This window comes from Engystomops pustulosus, chromosome 4 (assembly GCF_040894005.1).
Source record: "Engystomops pustulosus chromosome 4, aEngPut4.maternal, whole genome shotgun sequence".
NCBI classification, from domain to species: Eukaryota; Metazoa; Chordata; class Amphibia; order Anura; family Leptodactylidae; genus Engystomops; species Engystomops pustulosus.
In genome coordinates this window covers 70444491-70464879 of record NC_092414.1, presented here as the reverse complement: position 1 = coordinate 70464879, position 20389 = coordinate 70444491, and the positions used below count along the sequence as shown (strand labels likewise).

The 20389-nt window shown below is 43.1% G+C and overlaps 1 protein-coding gene and 1 long non-coding RNA gene across 9 annotated transcripts in view; one reads left to right on the top strand and one right to left on the bottom strand.

Moving 5' to 3' along the window:
- The window catches only part of SH3TC2 (SH3 domain and tetratricopeptide repeats 2), a 74706-nt gene that overhangs the window by 5591 nt on the left and 48726 nt on the right, over positions 1 to 20389 (top strand). For 2 of the 7 annotated variants that reach the window (XM_072146185.1, XM_072146183.1), the window contains exons 2-3: positions 2321 to 2434; positions 19603 to 19698. In XM_072146185.1, the coding sequence (XP_072002286.1) occupies positions 2425 to 2434; positions 19603 to 19698 (106 nt within the window). In that variant the 5' untranslated portion in view covers positions 2321 to 2424. Of the gene's footprint in view, positions 1 to 1818; positions 2210 to 2320; positions 2439 to 5554; positions 5576 to 19602; positions 19699 to 20389 lie in introns of those variants that run through there. The other 5 variants (XM_072146188.1, XM_072146184.1, XM_072146189.1 and 2 more) reach the window with 4 other exon arrangements.
- LOC140126584 (uncharacterized) overlaps positions 1 to 20389 on the bottom strand; it is a 30435-nt gene that overhangs the window by 804 nt on the left and 9242 nt on the right. The window contains exon 1 of one of the 2 annotated variants that reach the window (XR_011854859.1): positions 5176 to 5348. The exons of the other annotated variant lie outside the window; for it this stretch is intronic. This is a non-coding gene — a long non-coding RNA (uncharacterized lncRNA). Of the gene's footprint in view, positions 1 to 5175; positions 5349 to 20389 lie in introns of those variants that run through there. 2 annotated transcript variants of the gene reach the window in all.

Here is a 20389-nt window from a genome sequence, read left to right as displayed (position 1 = left end):
CACCTTGCCAGAGCTAAAATACTGTTGAATTCTGTACACTGATACACATCCTATTGACTACAACTGATTGTTACTATCCCAGTGAGGTTAACATTATATGAAGTTAAATCGTAAAGTGCTTCTTGTGTGCGATCTGTTGGTAAATGGCTGGTAACAATACTTGGCACGCCACATCTATTAACACTGACATTCTGGGGCTTATTTATCAGGGCTTCTGCAGCAGAACACTGGCATAGAAGAACTGATATAATCGCGGATGCTGGCATATCGCTTGCATTTGCAATTATTTCCCCCTCCATGCCAGCTCCCTGCCAAGGGGGGCGTGGAGGGGGGGGGGCAGCTAGCAGGGGAGCAGTCCGGCACAGGGCATTCAGGTCCTTGCACCACCGCTCTCAATACAGCCAGTGACTTGCTGGCTGTACCTGGTGTAGAAATAACATGCGGCACAGCCACCCGCAGGATACCTCAAGAGGCCAGAGGGACTGCAGGGCTATCATAACTGGTGTATGATAGTAAAGAACCTCTATCTACATCTGAGAAGATACAGATCATCACAATTGGTTGTTGGTGTTCCAAAATTTGATTTGTAGATACATTATATACTTTTACTCTGATATAATAAAAAATAATGTGGTCAAAACAGTAAGATTGCTTTTATTGTTGAACAGTTGAACAATTACCTCTTTATTCTTTTCTTTCATGTTGTATTGGACGGCTACTTTATTCAAAACATTTATTCTGTATGGGGCTCAGCGGGGGTCGTTCTCAGAAAGGTCAGCTCAGGGCAGTGGAGGAAATACTGAACTTGGGTATATCTGGTCTTTAAATTCAAATGTCTGTGCATAGATAGATAGCAGAGGTATAATTTTGAAAGATTTGGCCACATAGCAAACCTTTGACACCCCTATGTGCAACCCCCAATCCCTCCAAATGGAGTGATTAGATCTCCTTAGTCAGTTAGCCCCACACACTGTATATTGGTCTTTAAGCATGATGCCCCTTTAATATCCAACAAATAGTTTAATGCCCTCAGAAGTGCTGAGGGAGAAGTGGGAGATTGAGATAGTGTAAAGACTCATTGAAGATGGGCTAGATGGACCTCAGGCTCATTAGCATATTAAAAAAAATGATTTTAGAACGAAGGAGACCATGGATAACAAATATAAGAGGATCACCACAGTCATTTCCTGGATCTATGATTAGGTGTCCCTGGTTTATCATGATGGATTCTCATGGTAGATTTCCTCTAATGTAAGGGAGGACAAGTCAATTATCATGTGAATTATTCTAGGAATAGGAAACTGGTTCAAGGACTAAACCTTACTTAAATGAAAAATTTAGCAAACAGTTTCCTAAGACCTTTTTGTCCTATGGTAGGATGGAGAAACACAACCAGCATTACCAGGAATGACTTCTTTTGATTTGTGCTATATATTTTTCTCTTTTTTTTAGAAGTACAGTAGTTACTTTTACTATATCCACTAGACATATTCTAGACATACACTAGACATATTGGATATACTGTCTACTATCCACATATGTATGTGCTCATATTTGTACAATCCATTCTTTAATATCATAAAAACATGAACAATGTATATTTAGGGAACATCTTAAGAAAATCAATCCTGACTTTCCTGCATCTTCCCGGGAACAGGAACCTCAGGGACAATCCTACATTAAAGACGTGAATCTCATGAGTGTTTGCTCCATGGATGTCAGTTTCCTGTACAATTGTTCTCCTGCATAAATAAAGCCATTAGCTAATATTCCTCCCACAATCTGTTGAATCCTTGTCTGACTACTAAGAGACTCGACTGCGTCGCTTCCATGTGCAGTTGCGTTTGCTCCTGCGGTGTGTTCTGGAATTTTTTTTGCCAGCTCCTTCTTATTCTTAAAATTCTATGCTTTTCTTTCTCTTGTGTAATTCTGTTTTTTCAGCCACGCTTTTCCTACTGACGTGTTCCTACAGTAAACAAGGCTCACCTTTTCTCAACATAGATATCTCCATGGATACTGACAGCCCCCCCTCCACCCCATGTACTTGAAATACCAGCCTTAAATAGATGGGAATTGGGACTGATATAGAAGTGCAAGCTGATAAGAAAATGACAATAATTCTCAAGAACACACGTTTGGCAGCAAAGATTAACCCTTTTACTGACACATTCCATATATCTAACAAAGACATTGAGCTGTTTTTTCCAGTGTATGCCTGCAATGGCTTGGGGATGAGAGATTTCATCTCTGTTACTATGCATCATCTACTGAAGGAAGGATTCCTTATCATTTTTTCTACACTCTTCAATGTACACTGCAGGTAGAGGATCTGTGGACAGCACCGACTCAGGATTCCTGGCCGGCTGGACACACTGGCAGAGCGACAGTCCTCACAGACAAGAAGGATGTCCCGGTGTGGGAACAATGGCATCAGGCAAGTAAATATCTTGGGTTTTCATATATTAACATTCTGACTATATTCTGTGTATTCTTCATATAGTATAGGCTTCATTCATAATATGCATCATGTGTATTTCCATGATAAATACCTCTGTCTTCTATAGCTCTGTACATTACAAATCAACACAACGCATCTACATGCAAATTTAAATCAGTGTTACAAATTTTCTCTATACTGTATCCATTAAGACGAAGTCCATGTGATCTTACATTCTAGAACACGTTACACTAATTAGTTTAAAGCTACGAAATCCACTTAAATCCAGAAAGAACGGTGGTATGGGTGAAGTTTAGCCTTAATATCCCTGCTATGTGCCGTTCACATGGGTCCAGGAAGCTTAGACCTATATTGTGTTAGTCAGGAAGAGACTGGAGGAGGGAGGGGGTCTCTGAGTTGCTGCAGTTGTACGTTATACATTACATATTTAGTGTTTTAGTGCATTTAGAAATTATTTAGTGCAGTTATATTGTATTCAAACATATTGGTACTGAAGTGCTGATGAGGCAGCATCAACTGAGACCAGTCTTAAAATATGTCACAATTTTCTCAGTGGGTTATATCGATAAACTATGCACCAAGTATTAGATGAATTTTTTTGGCGCATAATGGTGCTTCTTCATCTTGGCTAAACCATACCGCATTGTTCCATACAAACTAGATGTATGTGCACCACTATTTTGGTACAAATTAAGCCACTTTAGAACAGCTTGTAAAGTAGCAGGGCTCATAGACGCTTTTCAGCATTAACGCTTTTCATCAAGTAACAGTGTTTGGCAGTCAGACTTAGTGTTTCGATTGTGGTAAACTTTCTATCACTGTGGCTGTGGAGTCATATGGTCATAAGCGGTAGTAGTGGAACAAAATTGATGGTCAATGTTTCTCTCCCAAAAATGACACTGTACTCTATGGGGGGAATTTATAATTAGATTGGCTCCTTACAACAGTTCTATATCTGTCATTGGAGTTCACTGCAGTCAGATTAATTAAAGTGGCATTGGCCCCTGAAAAATCAGCAGGAAGTGTTTTTTGCTGTGTGAGTTGCATGAAAAGTTGCAAAAACACCAACAAAAGTCGCAACATAGACCAGGGTGCGGACAGGCGTAAATTTGCACCAAAATGAAAATTTGTGCCACATCCCAAATCATGAATTCAGTCATATTGTGCAAACTAGTCTATGCAAATAATGAATTTGGCGCCAGCAGGGTCTATGTCAAAGTGACTTTGCACTGCCCAATGTTCATTTGGCGCAAAACAGCATTTGTAACACAACTGCTCCAAAACAACGCCAAACATAGACATAAACCGCAATAATAAATCCCCCACTACGAAGTGGAAATTGAAATTGAATTACTTTTGTGTATACATGGCATAGGCTTGGTTTTCACCACATCCATGAAGGATAAGATTGATCCAATTTGTTATGTATCATAATGAATCTCATTCAGGGAAATAGATACTGTATATGAAGGATGGCCAGGAGTTGGAAAAAATACATATAAGAACAATACAAGAGCCATGGAGGATATAAGTTATGAAGAAAGACGAGAAGAGAGGGCATGATTAACTTGTAGAAATGAAAGAAAGAAGAAATCTGGGTCTTCTTACAACAAAGTAACATTAAGGTTTATGGGAATTTAGAGTAAACTGTTTAAATACTATTGGAGTCAAAAGGAAATTATTTTCTTTTAAGGGTGGATTGGCTCATGTGTTATAAGTTTTACCTTCTCTCTTTAGGGGGAGACATTTCTAAAGTTTACCCATGTCTTTTCCAAGTCCTCTAATTTTCATAATTCAAGGTGAAAAATAAAGCTTTATAGCAGACACCTTTCATCACTCTTATGTGAACCTTTAATGGTTCACATAAGAGTGATGAAAGGTGCCTGGGTCAAAGTTCAGTAAAATAACAACATGCAGAGAGGTCACATTTGGCACAGGGGTTTGTATCTAGGGGTCGTATGTAAAGAGTGCTCTTAAAGAGTACCTGTCACCCTCAAAAACGGCACTAGGAGCTGCTTACTTAAGTAAGTAGCTCCTAGTGCCACAACAGGCCCAGCAGTGTTACACTTCTAGCGTTATCGGAAACCTTCGATAACGCTAACATACACTGCTGCGCTGTACACTAGAAATGCCGGACCACTCTCAAAGCGGTCCGGCGTATTCATGAGGTGGCAGGATTAGGGTCGGTGACTGCTGAAAGAAACGCATCAGTCAATGCTGGCCTATGCAGTGAGCAGAGCGATCTGGGGAAGAGGCAGCGCCTCGGAACACCCCCTCATGAATACGCCGGACAACTTTGAGAGCGGTCCGGCGTTCCTAGTGTACAGCGCAGCAGTGTTTGTTAGCGTTATCGGAGGTTTCCCATAACGCTAGCAGGGTAACACTACTGCCTCTGTTCTAGCACTAGGAACTGCTTACTTTAGTAAGCAGCTCCCAGTGCCATTTTTAAGGGTGACAGCTCCTCTTTAATGTCATGGACTGCCTGTACAGTAAATATGTTTTAGAATTTTTGGCATCCTAAAGTGTTGATGAAGTTACTAAACTCCTGTTTATCTGCAGTACTACAAATATCATTGCCCTTGCTAACAGAGTATAATGTACCATGATGGTGCATGTGCCAATTTCTCCAGCTACAGCCACATGATTCCTTCGGTAGCAGTAGAGTTTGGATTTTTTTATGTGGTATTTTACATCAGGAAGCATGAAAACATTTGCACCTGAAATAGCATTTCTGGACACTGTAGATTCCTGCAACTAAAGTAAAAATCCCATCAATACAGTTTATGTTGCATGTGTAGGAATTTCTTCAAGCCCCATTCAGATTACAGGAGGGTCACGTGGCTGTGGTTGTGCCTGGAAAACAGTTCCAGTTTAATTTCATGAAATCGCTTCTAAATAACAAAAGTGAAATGCAGCTAACTACACGTCTCTTCTAACCTTACCTAAAACACCTAACAATCAAATTATAGACAATGGTCATAGAAACTCCGGGTGAAATCTAAACCAGAGAAACTCTTTATATGTTATTGTGTTATCATTGTAGTGAAATATTCTGAGAATGGTTATTAATATGCAGTGCTTTATTCTTCTTTCAAGCATGCATGATGTAGTTACCAGGTAAGCTTGTGTTATATGCTGAAAAAATCACCAGAAATTCTGTTGTAAAGTTTTTCAGACCTTAAAGAAAAATCTACCATCAAAATCCATCATGATAAGCCAGGGACACCTACTCATAGATCCAGGCACTGTGACTGTGGTAATCTTGTTTTATTGGTTATATATTGCCTCCTTCTGTCTAAAATCAACATTTAAAATTATGCTTATGAGCCCAAAGAGTTCCTGGGGTTGTTACTTGAGCTCCACTGTGCTGCAGCTTCACAGCCTGATATAATGTCAGGCTGCTCCCTCAGCACTCCCCCCTCCCTCTGCCTTCTGTCATCTCACTACAGCAGAGGAAGTTTCAGCACACAACAAAATAGGGGAAGTGGTCAGCACAGTCTAACAGCATGTGAATCCAGAGCATGGAGGGGATCTGGTAATGCCCCCAGAAACGTTCTGACTCATTAGCATAATTGTATTGCATGAATCTATTAGTAAGTGTCCCTCGTTTATCATGCTTGATGATAACGGACATCATTAAAGGACATCAAAATCAAGCATGATAAATAAGGGGCCCTTGGTCATAGATCTAGGCACCAGGACTGTGGTATTTTCCCTATATGTGTTAGCCATGGCCTACTTCCTTCTAAAATTATCTTTTAAAATTATATTAAAGAACCTAAAGGTTCTCTGTTGGCATAACCATAGCCCCTCACTGCCACAGATTCACAGAGCATAACATGTTTCAGCCAAAACCTCCTTTCTCCCACCTTACTTTGCATAATCTAACAGCAGCAGAAAGTTCAAAGGGAGATGAGACCTACTCTGCTCATTGTAACAGCCTGTGAAGCTAAAGCACTGAGGTTCTCTAGAAATACCCACCAGAGCCGTTTGGGTTCTTTAGCATAATTTTAAAGGTTGTGGTTAACAAATGTAAGAAGATTACCACTGTTATGGTGCCTGAATCTATAAGTAAGTGTCCCCGGTTTATCATGCTTGAGTTTCATGGTCCCTTAATTAAATTGTTTACTCTAAGGTTGAAAGCTGTGGTTGAGCTTTATAGCAGTTTTCAGTATTTGAGACTGTATGAATTATTATGAATTACTGTATAATGAGAAACAATATCATATATGGCAAAAGTCTTAAGATGCTAGTGATAACATTTAAGTATAGGATATAGTATGGGGAATATAGAAGACACATTGGTAGGCATTTATCAATTTGGGGTATAATATAAATGTGCGCTATAATTTTCAGTGGAATGTAAGATTGTGGCGCAAGGGATTAATGATTTAGAACTGTCTCCCCATTCATTAAAGTGGAAAATTAGATGTGCAGGAAAAGTGTTAGATTTTACGCCCCCAAAAAGGACAATTTGTGAGTGTTGGAAAACCACCGTTATTATGGCGCAGACACTTCATAAATAAGGTGCAACAGGCACAGCAATGGGGAAAAAAAAATCGGCCAGTTTTTCGGTTAAAAGTTGATAATAAATAAATGTTCATGAGGCATTGACTTCCCTGCTCCCCTCTCCCTTTGAAGTGATGATCTGGCTGCCAAGTATGCAGGTAGTAGCTGCAGAAATGTGTATGCAGAAGGTACATATTAGAATGGTAAAAATAAACAACCTCCTTCTCTATAAGCCCCAAAAAAACAGTACATAGGGCTTCCAGGTCTGATGCTTGAAGTAGGGATAGTGAACCATTGTCCCTCTTTAAAGAGAAAAATCCCGAAAGTTTGTAGTATCACCTTTCAATGGAGAACACTTGAAAACGTGGGTAGGTCTGGTACTCACCCAACAATCCTCCGGCCAGGAATCCTCCTCAACAGGACAAAGGTTCTGTCCTACTCCACTTCTATAGCTCCCAGCATTAGCACCATATATGGGACAACAATTCAACATAACATAGCGCAGCAGAGCTTACACTCTCAGTCAGATAAAAAAAACTTTATTCTACTTCCAAACATTGTAATTAAAACAGGCCCATAGTTTAAAGGGATTTTCCCACGAAAGAAAATTCTCATATTTAGATCCCCTAGTGATGTTAACACAATAAAGATAATTTTAACCCTTTACTTTACAAATTTACTCAGTGTTGTTGCTGTTTTAGCTTCTATCTCTCTCTCAGCTGCTCAGTGCAAAATCCCAGGTTGTGGGCAGGGACTCTCTAAGCAGACACATTATGACTAGAGATGAGCGAACATACTCGTCCGAGCTTGATGCTCGATCGAGCATTAGCGTACTCGTAACTGCTCGTTGCTCGGACGAGTATTTCGCCCGCTCGAGAAAATGGCAGCTCCCGCCGTTTTGCTTTTTGGCGGCCAGAAACAGAGCCAATCACAAGCCAGGAGACTCTGCACTCCACCCAGCATGACGTGGTACCCTTACACGTAGATAGCAGTGGTTGGCTGGCCAGATCAGGTGACCCTGGGATAGACTAGCCGCTGCCCGCGCTGCTCGGATCATTCTCTGTCTGGATGCCGCTAGGGAGAGAGCTGCTGCTGCTCAGGGAAAGCGTTAGGGTGTTCTATTAGCTTACTGTTAGGCAGGAGTGATTCTTAAAGAACCCAACAGCCCTTCTTAGGGCTACAATAACGTTATAATTTTTTTTTTTTTTTATTTGCAGCTAGTACCATATTGTGAGGAATTAGCAGGGGGACTTGCTACCGTTGTGTTTAGCTCTTAGTGACACACATATCCACCTCAAACACCAAAGTGGGAAAATTTATTAGGGGTTTGAGTAGAATTAGGCACAGTCTGCCAGTTTCTTTTTATTTTACGTTTATTTTTTTCATAACTCAGCGTCATCTCATCTGGCATAGTAGTGTGCTGTAATACTTGGCTAGAAAATAGCCATAGGAGAATACAAACGTCTTAATTACGCCTGCAGTAGCGTTATATATATTTGATTTCTGGTTGATCTGCTGGTGGCTGTACTTGCTGCAGTGCATCTACTATCAAATTGGGAGCAATTTGGAGTCAGACTTGCGACCACTGTGTTTTAGTGACGCACATATCCATCGCAAAGACCGAAGTGGGAAAATTTATTAGGGCCCGGGGTTGTATTTCAATTAGGCACAGTCTGCCAGTTTCTTTTTATTTTACGTTTATTTTTTTCATAACTCAGCGTCATCTCATCTGGCATAGTAGTGTGCTGTAATACTTGGCTAGAAAATAGCCATAGCAATAGGATAGCATCGTTTGGTTTTAAAAACTAAAAAACACAAAAAAAAAAAAAAAAAAAAAAAAAGTTAAAAAAAAAATACAAGTTATAACTCTCATTTTCAAAATGTTTAACCCGAGGGCTAGGGGTAGAGGACGAGGGCGGGGACGTGGGCGTCCAACTACTGCAGGGGTCAGAGGCCGTGGTCCTGGGCGGGGTGAGACACCACCTGCTTATGAGGGAGCAGGGGAACGCCGCAGAGCTACACTCCCTAGGTTCATGTCTGAAGTTACTGGGACTCGTGGTAGAGCACTGTTGAGGCCAGAACAGTGCGAACAGGTGATGTCGTGGATTGCCGACAATGCTTCGAGCAATTTGTCCACCAGTCAGTCTTCCACGCAGTCCACCCATGTCACCGAAATCGGCACTCCTCCAGCTCCTGCACCTCAGCCTCCTCCCCCCCAGTCTGCCCCCTCCCAGCAAAATTTGCCATTTGAACCGGCATACTCTGAGGAACTGTTTTCTGGACCCTTCCCACAGTCACAAACCACTTGTCCGGTTGCTGATGAGCAATTTTCTGATGCCCAGGTTTTCCACCAGTCGCAGTCTGTGGGTGATGATGACCTTGTTGACGTAGTGGAAGAAGTGTGTAAAGAGGTGTCCGACGATGAGGAGACACGGTTGTCAGACAGTGGGGAAGTTGTTGTCAGGGCAGGAAGTCCGAGGGGGGAGCAGACTGAGGGATCGGAGGATGATGAGGTGACAGACCCAAGCTGGGTTGAGAGGCCGGGTGAACACAGTGCTTCTGAGACGGAGGAGAGTCCTCGACCAGAACAGGTTGGAAGAGGCAGTGGTGGGGCCAGACGGAGAGGCAGGGCCAGAGCTGGTGCATCAGCGCCAAATGTGTCAACTAGTGAAGCTCCCGTGGCGAGGGCTCCTGCGGCGAGGGCTAGATTTTCAGAAGTCTGGAGGTTCTTTAAGGAAACACCGGATGACCGACGGACTGTGGTGTGCCACATTTGCCAAACCAGGATCAGCAGGGGTTCCACCACTACTAGCTTAACTACCACCAGTATGCGCAGGCATATGAATGCTAAACACCCCACTCAGTGGCAACAAGCGCGTTCACCTCCGGCCATGCACACCACTGCTCCTTCCCCTGTGTCAGCTGATAGTCAGCCCCCTGCCCAGGACCCTGCCACAAAAACCCCATCGTCACCTCCACGATCCTCCACAGCATCCACCAGCGTTCAGCTCTCCATACCCCAGACGCTGGAGCGGAAACGCAAATATAGTGCAACCCACCCGCACGCCCAAGCCCTTAATGTGCACATTTCCAGATTGCTAAGCCTGGAGATGCTGCCCTATAGGCTAGTAGAGACAGAGGCCTTTCGCAGCCTCATGGCGGCGGCCGCCCCTCGGTATTCGGTCCCCAGCCGCCACTACTTTTCCCGATGTGCCGTCCCAGCCCTGCACCAGCACGTGTCAGACAACATAATCCGTGCCCTGACCAACGCCGTTTCTGACAAGGTCCACCTGACCACGGACACGTGGACGAGTGCTGCCGGGCAGGGCCACTATATATCTCTGACGGCACATTGGGTTAACTTGGTGGAGGCTGGGACCGAGTGTGACCCTGCGGCTGGTCATATACTGCCGACGCCGAGGATTGCGGGGCCTACCTCGGTCCAGGTGTTTGAGGCCTACTATGCCTCCTCCTCCTCCCACCCCTCCTCCACCTCCTCCTCCGAACGACCAACCGTGGGCATGGCGCCATCAGTCGGTAGCTCTAGGCACAGCAGCAGTGCCGTCGCTAAGCGACAGCAGGCGGTGCTCAAACTGCTGAGCCTAGGCGATAAAAGGCACACCGCCCAAGAACTATTACAGGGCATCACGGCGCAGACTGATCTGTGGCTGGCACCGCTGAACCTGAAGCAAGGCATGGTTGTGTGTGACAACGGCCGTAACCTGGTGGCGGCTCTGCAACTCGGCAGACTGACACATGTGCCATGCCTGGCCCATGTGTTAAATCTGATAGTTCAGCGTTTCCTCAAGACATACCCCAATCTGTCTGATTTGCTCACGAAGGTGTGCCGCATCTGTGCGCATTTCAGGAAGTCCAGCACAGATGCTGCCACTCTCAGGGCAGCGCAGCGCCGCCTCCAACTGCCCGCTCACCGACTGTTGTGCGACGTGCCCACGAGGTGGAATTCAACACTGACCATGTTATCCAGAGTTTACCAGCAGCGCCGAGCCATTGTAGACTGCCAGATGTCAACTTCCACCAGAACTGGTAGTCAGGTCAGTCAGCTTCCTCAAGTCTACAATGAGGAGTGGACGTGGATGTCTGATATCTGTCAGGTGCTGAGTAACTTTGAGGAGTCAACACAGATGGTCAGTGGCGATGCCGCCATCATCAGCCTCACCATCCCGCTGCTTGGCCTGTTGAAAAACTCTCTGGTCAGCATGAAGTCGGAAGCTTTGCGCTCCTCACAAGAGACAGGGGAAGAAGATTCCCTTGTTGATAGCCAAAGCACCCTTAGGTCTGTTTCTCAGCGCATATCGGAGGAGGTGGAGGTGGAGGAGGATGAGGAGGAAGAGGAGGAGAATGTTGGCGAGACACAAGAGGGGACCATTGTTGAGTCCTACACTGTTGAGCGTGTATGGGCAGAAGAAGAGGAGTTGGAGGAGTTGGAGGAGGAGGAAATGGACAGTCAGGCCAGTGAGGGGAGTGAATTCTTACGCGTTGGTACTCTGGCGCATATGGCAGATTTCATGCTAGGCTGCCTATCCCGTGACCCTCGCGTTCAAAGAATTTATTCCAGCACCGATTACTGGGTGTTCACTCTCCTGGACCCACGGTACAAGCAAAATCTTTCCACTCTCATCCCTGGAGAGGAAAGGAGTGTGAGAATGCATGAATACCAGCAGGCCCTGGTGCACAAGCTGAAACAGTATTTCCCTTCTGACAGCGCTAGCGGCAGAGTGCGTAGTTCTGCGGGACAAGTAGCGAGGGAGAGTAGGCGAGCAGGCAGCTTGTCCAGCACTGGCAAGGGTACGCTTTACAAGGCTTTTGCCAGCTTTATGTCACCCCAGCAAGACACTGTCACCTGTCCCCAGTCTCGGCAGAGTAGGGCTGATCTTTACAGAAAGATGGTGAGGGAGTACGTAGCTGACCATACCATCGTCCTAAATGATCACACAGCTCCCTACAACTACTGGGTTTCAAAGCTGGACATGTGGCACGAACTGGCGCTCTACGCCTTGGAGGTTCTTGCCTGCCCTGCCGCTAGCGTCTTGTCAGAGCGGGTTTTCAGTGCAGCTGGTGGCATCATCACCGATAAGCGTACACGCCTGTCGACTGACAGCGCTGACAGGCTGACGCTTATCAAGATGAATAAAGCATGGATTTCTCCTAATTTCAAATCTCCAGCAGGTGAAGGAAGCTCAACCTGAATAATTTATCCACTCCTCCTCCTCCTCATTTTCCTCCTTCTCCTCCTCTTTCTACAGTAAAGCAGAGGAAACTGGCTGTTTTTTGACAGGACCCACTGGCTCTAGGTATAGTACTTTATGCATTTAATTTTTCTGGAGGGCCACCGACACGGTCCTCTGTTTTAAACAATTTTTGGGAGTGCCACATACAGGCACTCAATCTATTCCATTTTTCTGGAGGGCCACCTACCTGCTCCTCTGGTTTGAAAAATTTTTTGGACTGCCACATACAGGCACTCAATCTATTCCATTTTTCTGGAGGGCCACCTACCTGCTCCTCTGGTTTGAAAAATTTTTTGGACTGCCACATACAGGCACTATCCAAATTGAATTGTCTCCATAGCAGCCTCCACACGTTGTCTCCATTGCTACCTCCAAAAGTCGTCCATATAGCTGCCTCCATACATCGTCCCTTTATCAAACGAGGTTTGTCAGGCCGAAATTTGGGTTGTTTTCATGGATTCCACATCAAAGTTGTTAACTTTGTCGCCACCCTGCTGTGTTATCCACAAAATACACTGGCAAACTTTTACCATTTACGGATATTATTTCAGCGCTTCTTGCGCATCTGTTTACATTCCCCTCACCCGCCATATCCTAAACTTATAAGAACGCTACTACACTTGATCTTATACAAAAGGTTCTTAGAAGTGCTGTTTGGGGAGTAGCCTAGAGACAGGGGCTTGGATTGGCGAAAGCTCGCCTAGCAGCGGAGCGCCAGCTCCATGCGCATCATGCGCTTCTTGCGCATCTGTTTACATTCCCCTCACCCGCCATATCCTAAACTTATAAGAACGCTACTACACTTGATCTTATACAAAAGGTTCTTAGAAGTGCTGTTTGGGGAGTAGCCTAGAGACAGGGGCTTGGATTGGCGAAAGCTCGCCTAGCAGCGGAGCGCCAGCTCCATGCGCATCATGCGCTTCTTGCGCATCTGTTTACATTCCCCTCACCCGCCATATCCTAAACTTATAAGAACGCTACTACACTTGATCTTATACAAAAGGTTCTTAGAAGTGCTGTTTGGGGAGTAGCCTAGAGACAGGGGCTTGGATTGGCGAAAGCTCGCCTAGCAGCGGAGCGCCAGCTCCATGCGCATCATGCGCTTCTTGCGCATCTGTTTACATTCCCCTCACCCGCCATATCCCAAACGTATAAGAACGCTACTACACTTAACTTGGTGCAGGCTGGGACCGAGTCTGACCCTGGGGCTGGTCATATACTGCCGACGCAGAGGATTGCGGGGCCTACCTCGGTCCAGGTCTCAAAGGCCTACTATACCTCCAAATCCTCCCACCCCTCCTCCACCTCCTCCTCCTCCGAATTACCATCCGTGGGCATGGCGCCATCAGTCGGTAGCTCTAGGCACAGCAGCAGCGCCGTTGCTAAGCGACAGCAGGCGGTGCTCAAACTGCTGAGCCTAGGTGATAAAAGGCACACCGCCCAAGAGCTATTGCAGGGCATTCCACATCAAACTTGTTAACTTTGTCGCCACCCTGCTGTGTAAGCCACAAAATATACTGGAAAACTTTTTTCATTTACGGATATTATTTCAGCGCTTCTTGCGCAGATGTTTACATTCCCCTCACCCGCCATATCCCAAACTTATAAGAACGCTACTACACTTGATCTTATCCGAAAGGTTCTTAGAAGTGCTGTTTGGGGAGTAGCCTAGAGACAGGGGCTTGGATTGGCGAAAGCTCGCCTGGCAGCGGAGCGCCAGCTCCATGCCAAGAACCAACTAACATAGTTTTAACTGCAGTACCTTTAATCTACTACTAGTTCACTGCCTCCATACATCGTCCCCTTATCAAACGAGCTGTGTCAGGCAGAATTTTGGATTGTTTTCATGGCTTCCATGTTAACTTTGTCGCCACCCTGCTGTGTAATCCACAAAATATACTGGCAAACTTTTATCATGTACCAATATTATTTGAGCGCTTCTTGCTCACCTTCTTTGGTTCCTCTCTGCTACCCATTGGTTTGAAGCCTGAGTCCATTTAGGGTATGTCGCCATGCCACTCTCTAGCCTTCCGCTGCTGCCGCTGCCTCTGCATGCCGTCCCCTATAGTGTCAGGGTCAATTATTGGATGTTTTAGATGCTATCTAGCTTCATTCTGTCACTCTGTCATGGCCATGCTGTTGCCCATAATTTTGGCATAATGGTGCGATTAAGCAGCCTCAGAGGCATCCATGCATGCTGCCCCTGCTGTTTCCTGTCCATTTCCGTGGTGTTTCCATCCTTTTCTGAGGTTCCCAGGTGTTTGGCCAAGCTTCCCTGTGCAGAGCCTTGGTCCCCTTGAAAAATGCTCGAGTCTCCCATTGACTTCAATGGGGCTCGTTACTCGAAACGAGCACTCGAGCATCGGGAAAAGTTCGTCTCGAATAACGAGTACCCGAGCATTTTAGTGCTCGCTCATCTCTAATTATGACCCATCTAGTTTTGTGGGGTGACAATGTGGTTATATTATCAGAGTACAAGGTGTACATACACTTTCATCATTGGCTTCTGACATTGTACTAACACACTGACACATAGAAAGAGAGATGAGACACATCATAGATGTATGAGATAATTACACAGAGGCTGATAGACCATTATACGGTTACATTACACTGCTCTGCTACATCTGACAGACATGTGCCTGCCTCCCCCTTCCCCTGGATCACTTATATCCTTGTAGATTGTAGTTTGCAGCTTCTCTCTCTGCTCACCATGTGCTGACAGAATGTAATCAGTGAGTGTCTCTGAGCTCCCTGCAGGGGGTGTGGCTACAGCTACACAGCAAAGACAGACTGAAACTCAGCAGCATGATCTCATACAAGTTGGCCCCCGACCCAAAGTCAGAAGTTACAGGGTCGTGTCTAGAGGCAACTGAAATTGTGTACAGCAGGACTGATAGCATTTTTGTTAATAAAAGCGAATTAGAGAATGTGTTATATTGTTAGCCTGAGTACATATAAGAATACCGCTTTAAAACCACATTCACACAGACAATTTATGCCCAACTCCGAGTTTCGCCCTGACAGCTTCTTCCGGGGATTAGAGTTGTGCGTAGTTAGTTCTTTATATACCTTCCACCAAACACCATGTTTTTCGGCTGTGCTCTGTTGATAGGTGATACTACAAACTCTCAGGATTTTTCTCTTGTTATTAGATCTTATATGTTATTCATTCAACATATAAGAATGGGCCTGCATGAAGATCTGATTTCTGCTCTGGAGCATCATTTTCTAAAAATGTCAGTGGGGAACCCCAATAAGTGAAGTCTTGAGGATTTCCAAATTGTAGGGGTCAAGTCATTAAAATTGTTATCTCTATATACACTGCCTTGAAAAACAATCATCTAGAGCTTAATACACCAGTGGAGAACACTTCATTCATTGTGGTAGAGAGTTTTTACACTTTAAACTCCTAAAATGCAGTGTTGGGATAATTTTCATTACACATGCCTATTACATGTCAGTAACAGCTCTAGTGTCCAATCATATATGGCACATAGACTCTGAATATTGCACATCAGAAAAATGTAGCCTGGGCACTTGCGATCCTGATACAGGAACATTAAAACCTATATGTAGCCATCATGCATGAAGCATAGCCATCTACAAATGGTTGGACCATTCATGCTATCATACTGTAAAGCAGTACCCTAGAGATGGAAGCAGACTGACTGGCTGTCAGACCTGTTATGTCAGACCTATTTCAAGACAGAATATAATGGGAGAGAGTGAGCCTTGGGCATATCATTTTCTATGACCTATTTTCATGTTAAAGGTATTTAAAGAATACCTATCCTTTCAGGAAATGTAAAAAAATCAGTGGTTGTACATAATGAATGATGTCATTTCTGACTATATTACCTGCATGGTTACATTTCCTAGTAGTTTTCCCTATATTGAAAGTAATTTTAATTTCCCCTTCAACTGGGGGGGTGGAGACATATCTGCTGTGACTCCTGCTCACTCCTCCACCTACCTTCTTCATAAACTTTTATATACTCCAGTACAGTAGTTTTCATATGCACTTCCGCTGATCTATGCTAAAGCTGTTTAAAGTGTGTTGCCATTAAAAAGCTAGACAGAGATATTTTAGAGTTGATACCTCCCTCCCTCCAATAGGCCTTAGATTAAGCATTGTTCAAAAAAAACTTCAATGCATTTTTGATCCATAGTTCTATGCATAAACCCCCCTTGTCTCTGCAGGAAAGGCATTAGAGAAATTTCATAATGAACCTTTAAAAGTTTGACTTAAAGGGGTTGTCCACTTTCAGCAAATAATTTATATGGTTTGTATAAGAATTTTTTTCCAATTTCCCAATATAGTTTGTGTATCAATTCCTCACAGTTCTCTAGATCTCTGCTTGCTGTCATTCTATAGAAAACTTCTGTGTTTACTTCCAGTGGATAGAAATCTGACCATGGTCACACAGGTGCACGGCTCATTAGTAGCACAGAGAGTAATCAGAGCAGTGTGTTGTAATAACGGCTCTTGCACCTGTGTGACAGCACATGACCACGGACAAATTTCTATCCACTGGAAGTAAACATAGAAGCTTTCTATAGAATGACAGCAAGCAGAAATCCCACAAGGAATTAGTACAGCAAGTTAATACAGAAAAATTATAACTTTTTATTACACAACTAAAATCAATTATTTACAAGCCATTTAAGTTATAGTTATCTATAGTCGCTGATAGATGTTGATGAGGTCTTTTGGACCACTGCCAGTGCTGTCCACATGTGTGACCTGCCGCTCCATTCAGACCCCTGTTCACGTGATTGCTGAGTGTCCCAGTAGTCGGAACTCAAAGTCAGTAGGTTATGATAAACGATTAATCTAAAACGTGGGTCAATTTTAAGGACAATCAAAATGCCACTTTACTGGGTAGGTCTTGACCATGACTTTTTGTCTATCTTTGATAATAACACACTCTCATACGTTTAAGTTATAGAGTTAATGAAAATCTACCATCAAAATCAGGCATAATAAACCAGGGAAACTTACTCATAGATCAGGACAACATGACTGTGGTAATCGTCTTATAATTATTACCCATCTTCCTTCTAAAATAAACTTTTAAATTATGCTAATGATTTAGCTACACTAGGAGGGGGGAAGTGGCAAGGGAGCAGGAGGGAGTGTGAAACTGTCTAATAGCCAGTGAAGTTTTAATTTTAAAGAGAACCCTTCATGCAAAATAACCCCCCTGTAAACTTAAGCAATGAGGTCCTAAAGCTGTATGCAAATGAACTGCGAGATGTCCAATGAGTCATTATCATATTCAAGCTGTCCAGCTCATTCATGAATGGGAGTCACAGCCACACCCCCAGTGCTTGACTGACAGCCTGTATAATAGTGTAATGGCCCCTCCATGTGCTTCCTGGTGCTGGCGCCCCCTGCAGCCTGTGTTTGTATAGAAGAGATACAACAGCTCCAGGATGCAGCCTTGTTATAGCAGAACATGTCAGGTACTTGTGAAGCTGATGTCTGTGTCTCTGTGTATTAGGAGGATGCAGCATGTCAGCAGATGCAGCACACACACTAGCCATGCTTTACTATACATTACACACAGACATGAGCAGGGGGAGGAGAGGGGAGGGGTAACAGGGGTGATATCACTGCCTCTGACCACATGACCAGCTTCATTTACATAATAATGAAAATATGATTTTATAATGATTAATGTATGAAATAACTAGATAAAGGCTGGGATGGATCCTTGTGAGCTGCTCCAACAGGTAGTAGTGACAGGACTAGTGGCAGAGACCTGATGACAGGTGTCCTTTAAAGGTTGATTTTAGAAGGAAGGAGGCCATTGAGAACAAATATAAGAAGATTACGACATTCACAGTGCCTGGATCTAAGTGGAACTGGTTTATCATGATGGATTTTGATGATGGATGGAAGGTTTCCTTTAAAATAGTTTTTCTTTATTTTCCTGGAGATTAGTGTGGTATAGATCATGGGACAGAACAGGTCCTATCCAGGTCTCTATTATATTCTAAATACAGAAAAAAACATCTTTAGTCAAAGTGCAAATAATTTCTTCTTGTTTCTGGCCGCTGTGAGACAAGTCTGAATCAGCTATAAAGTTCTTTAGGTGAATGTGTCCCTTTTTTCCTAGTTCTTGCTCTAATGTTTCTTCACAAATTTAGAGCTGTAAGTGAACTTTGTGGAGCACTTAGAAGAAAGTATCCACACTCTTCTTAATTTCATGTCAAGTATTTGAAGAATTAGAAGAAATCAACTTTACAAAAAATTTGAACTTTAAAGGGTCCTCAAAGGGACCCAATTTAACTACCAGCCCCCTGCTATAAAGAGTAATTTATTGTGAGAGATGAGTCACTTTTAGAGGCTGAAGGGAAGTTTTATAAGTCATATTTAAGTTAAGAATCTCAAATTTTAGATGACATGAGATCACTTGTGGTCCTGTGCTACAGAGCTGGAGATGCAGATATCAGGTTTCTAGGTATAGAATTGGAGATAGGGGCATCTGTAATAACCCTCCGGCCGCAGCATCTAAACTTGACTCTGCTCTGCTCATTTCCACCTTCCACCTCTGCTCTGCTCATTTGGAGTAGATTTTTTTTATAGAAAAGGCGAGATTTCACATAAAAGAGGGAAACCTGAAAAAAGATTTCAGATCGTATCTCAGGTGCTAGTAGTTTAATGATGTTCCTTTAAGCTTATTAAAGGATATGATTTGTCAGTATTTTCTCTTCTTTCTTGATCAACACTGGAGGGAACAAGGAAATATATGGTGATAGATTCATGTTAAATTGTCAAATCTGCTGAAAATTCTATGAGTTGCCTTTGTAAGGCTTACTATACTTTATTTTGGAAATCAATTAGCAAATAAACTAATATACAATTGTTTCAATAAAGAAGTAGAAAATATTCAATAGATCCTCTCATATAATACTTTAAAGAATTTTAAAATTTAAAGAATTTTAAAATTTTAAAATTTAAACTTGTTTGTTTAAATAAGTGGTCTGTCCTGGGATAAATTGGGGGTCTGATGCTCAGCACCCCTGCTGATCAGCTGTTTAACAAACCTCCACCCCATTATATATGCTGCTTATATAGCATAGCGCCATATATTTAACAGTGGCTGTGTCTGGCATTGCAGCCTATCACATTGAGCCCACTGGAATAGCATAGCTCCGCCATTGATTTAATATCATGAATGACATGGTCCCTTCAAATAATTGATAAATGGGGGGGGGGGAGAGTTAGACCCCACAAATCCAATGTAGATGACCTGTCCTAAGGATATACCATCAATTTTAAAGCTAATACATTTTATTCAAAACACATTTTTTGTGAAGATGGCATTTTGTTGCAGTTTGTATGAAGACTATCCATCCTTTGTGTCTCCATAGATGACCTGGAGGATTCAGAGCTAGTTTCTGTGGCTGAGGAGACCCCACTGGGGAAGGAGTCAATCTCCCTGGGAGTGGGAGAATCATATATCACTGGTAATATCTGGTGTAACACCAGACATGTTCTTTAGAAGAGTCTTTCAGGGCTCTTTGTTGCTAAAACATTATAAGATGTAAGCAACAAAGTTATAATATTTTTTTAAAAAATTATTGGAAACCAATTGTAATGTATGAGCATATAATGACATATAGTATATGTAATGAATAGTATAGTACATGGACTGCAGGTAAGTGACTGGACACTGTATCAAAATAATTGTAATGTCTCATTCTACTCATCCTGAATTAATCTTCCGCTATTAATATGCTTTTAAAATACACAAAATTATTCACTTTATATTTTGTTATATATCTTTTCATGTTATTATATCTTTTCTATTTGAGTTTTTGTTGCAGATAGCTCATCGTACACTTTTATTCAGGCTACGAGTAAATGCCTTGTGGGCAAAGTTATGAAATAATATCGGAACTTCTTGCCATGTTTTTCATTGAATGTGGCACATGTATCTGATTCTTCTGTTGTTTTTTGCGACTTTTTATGGCACATGTATACTTTTGCAACTTATTTTGTGCCTTTTTGTGCCTCCCAATGCTATGGTCACATTTTCTGCAGTGTTGAGAGTTTATCACCTAAATCCAGATGTGAGTTGTGACGTAAAAAGTAGTAACAATTGTTTGCGCAAATCCACGTTGGCCCAATCAGGCGTAGTAAATAGCTTAAAGCTAT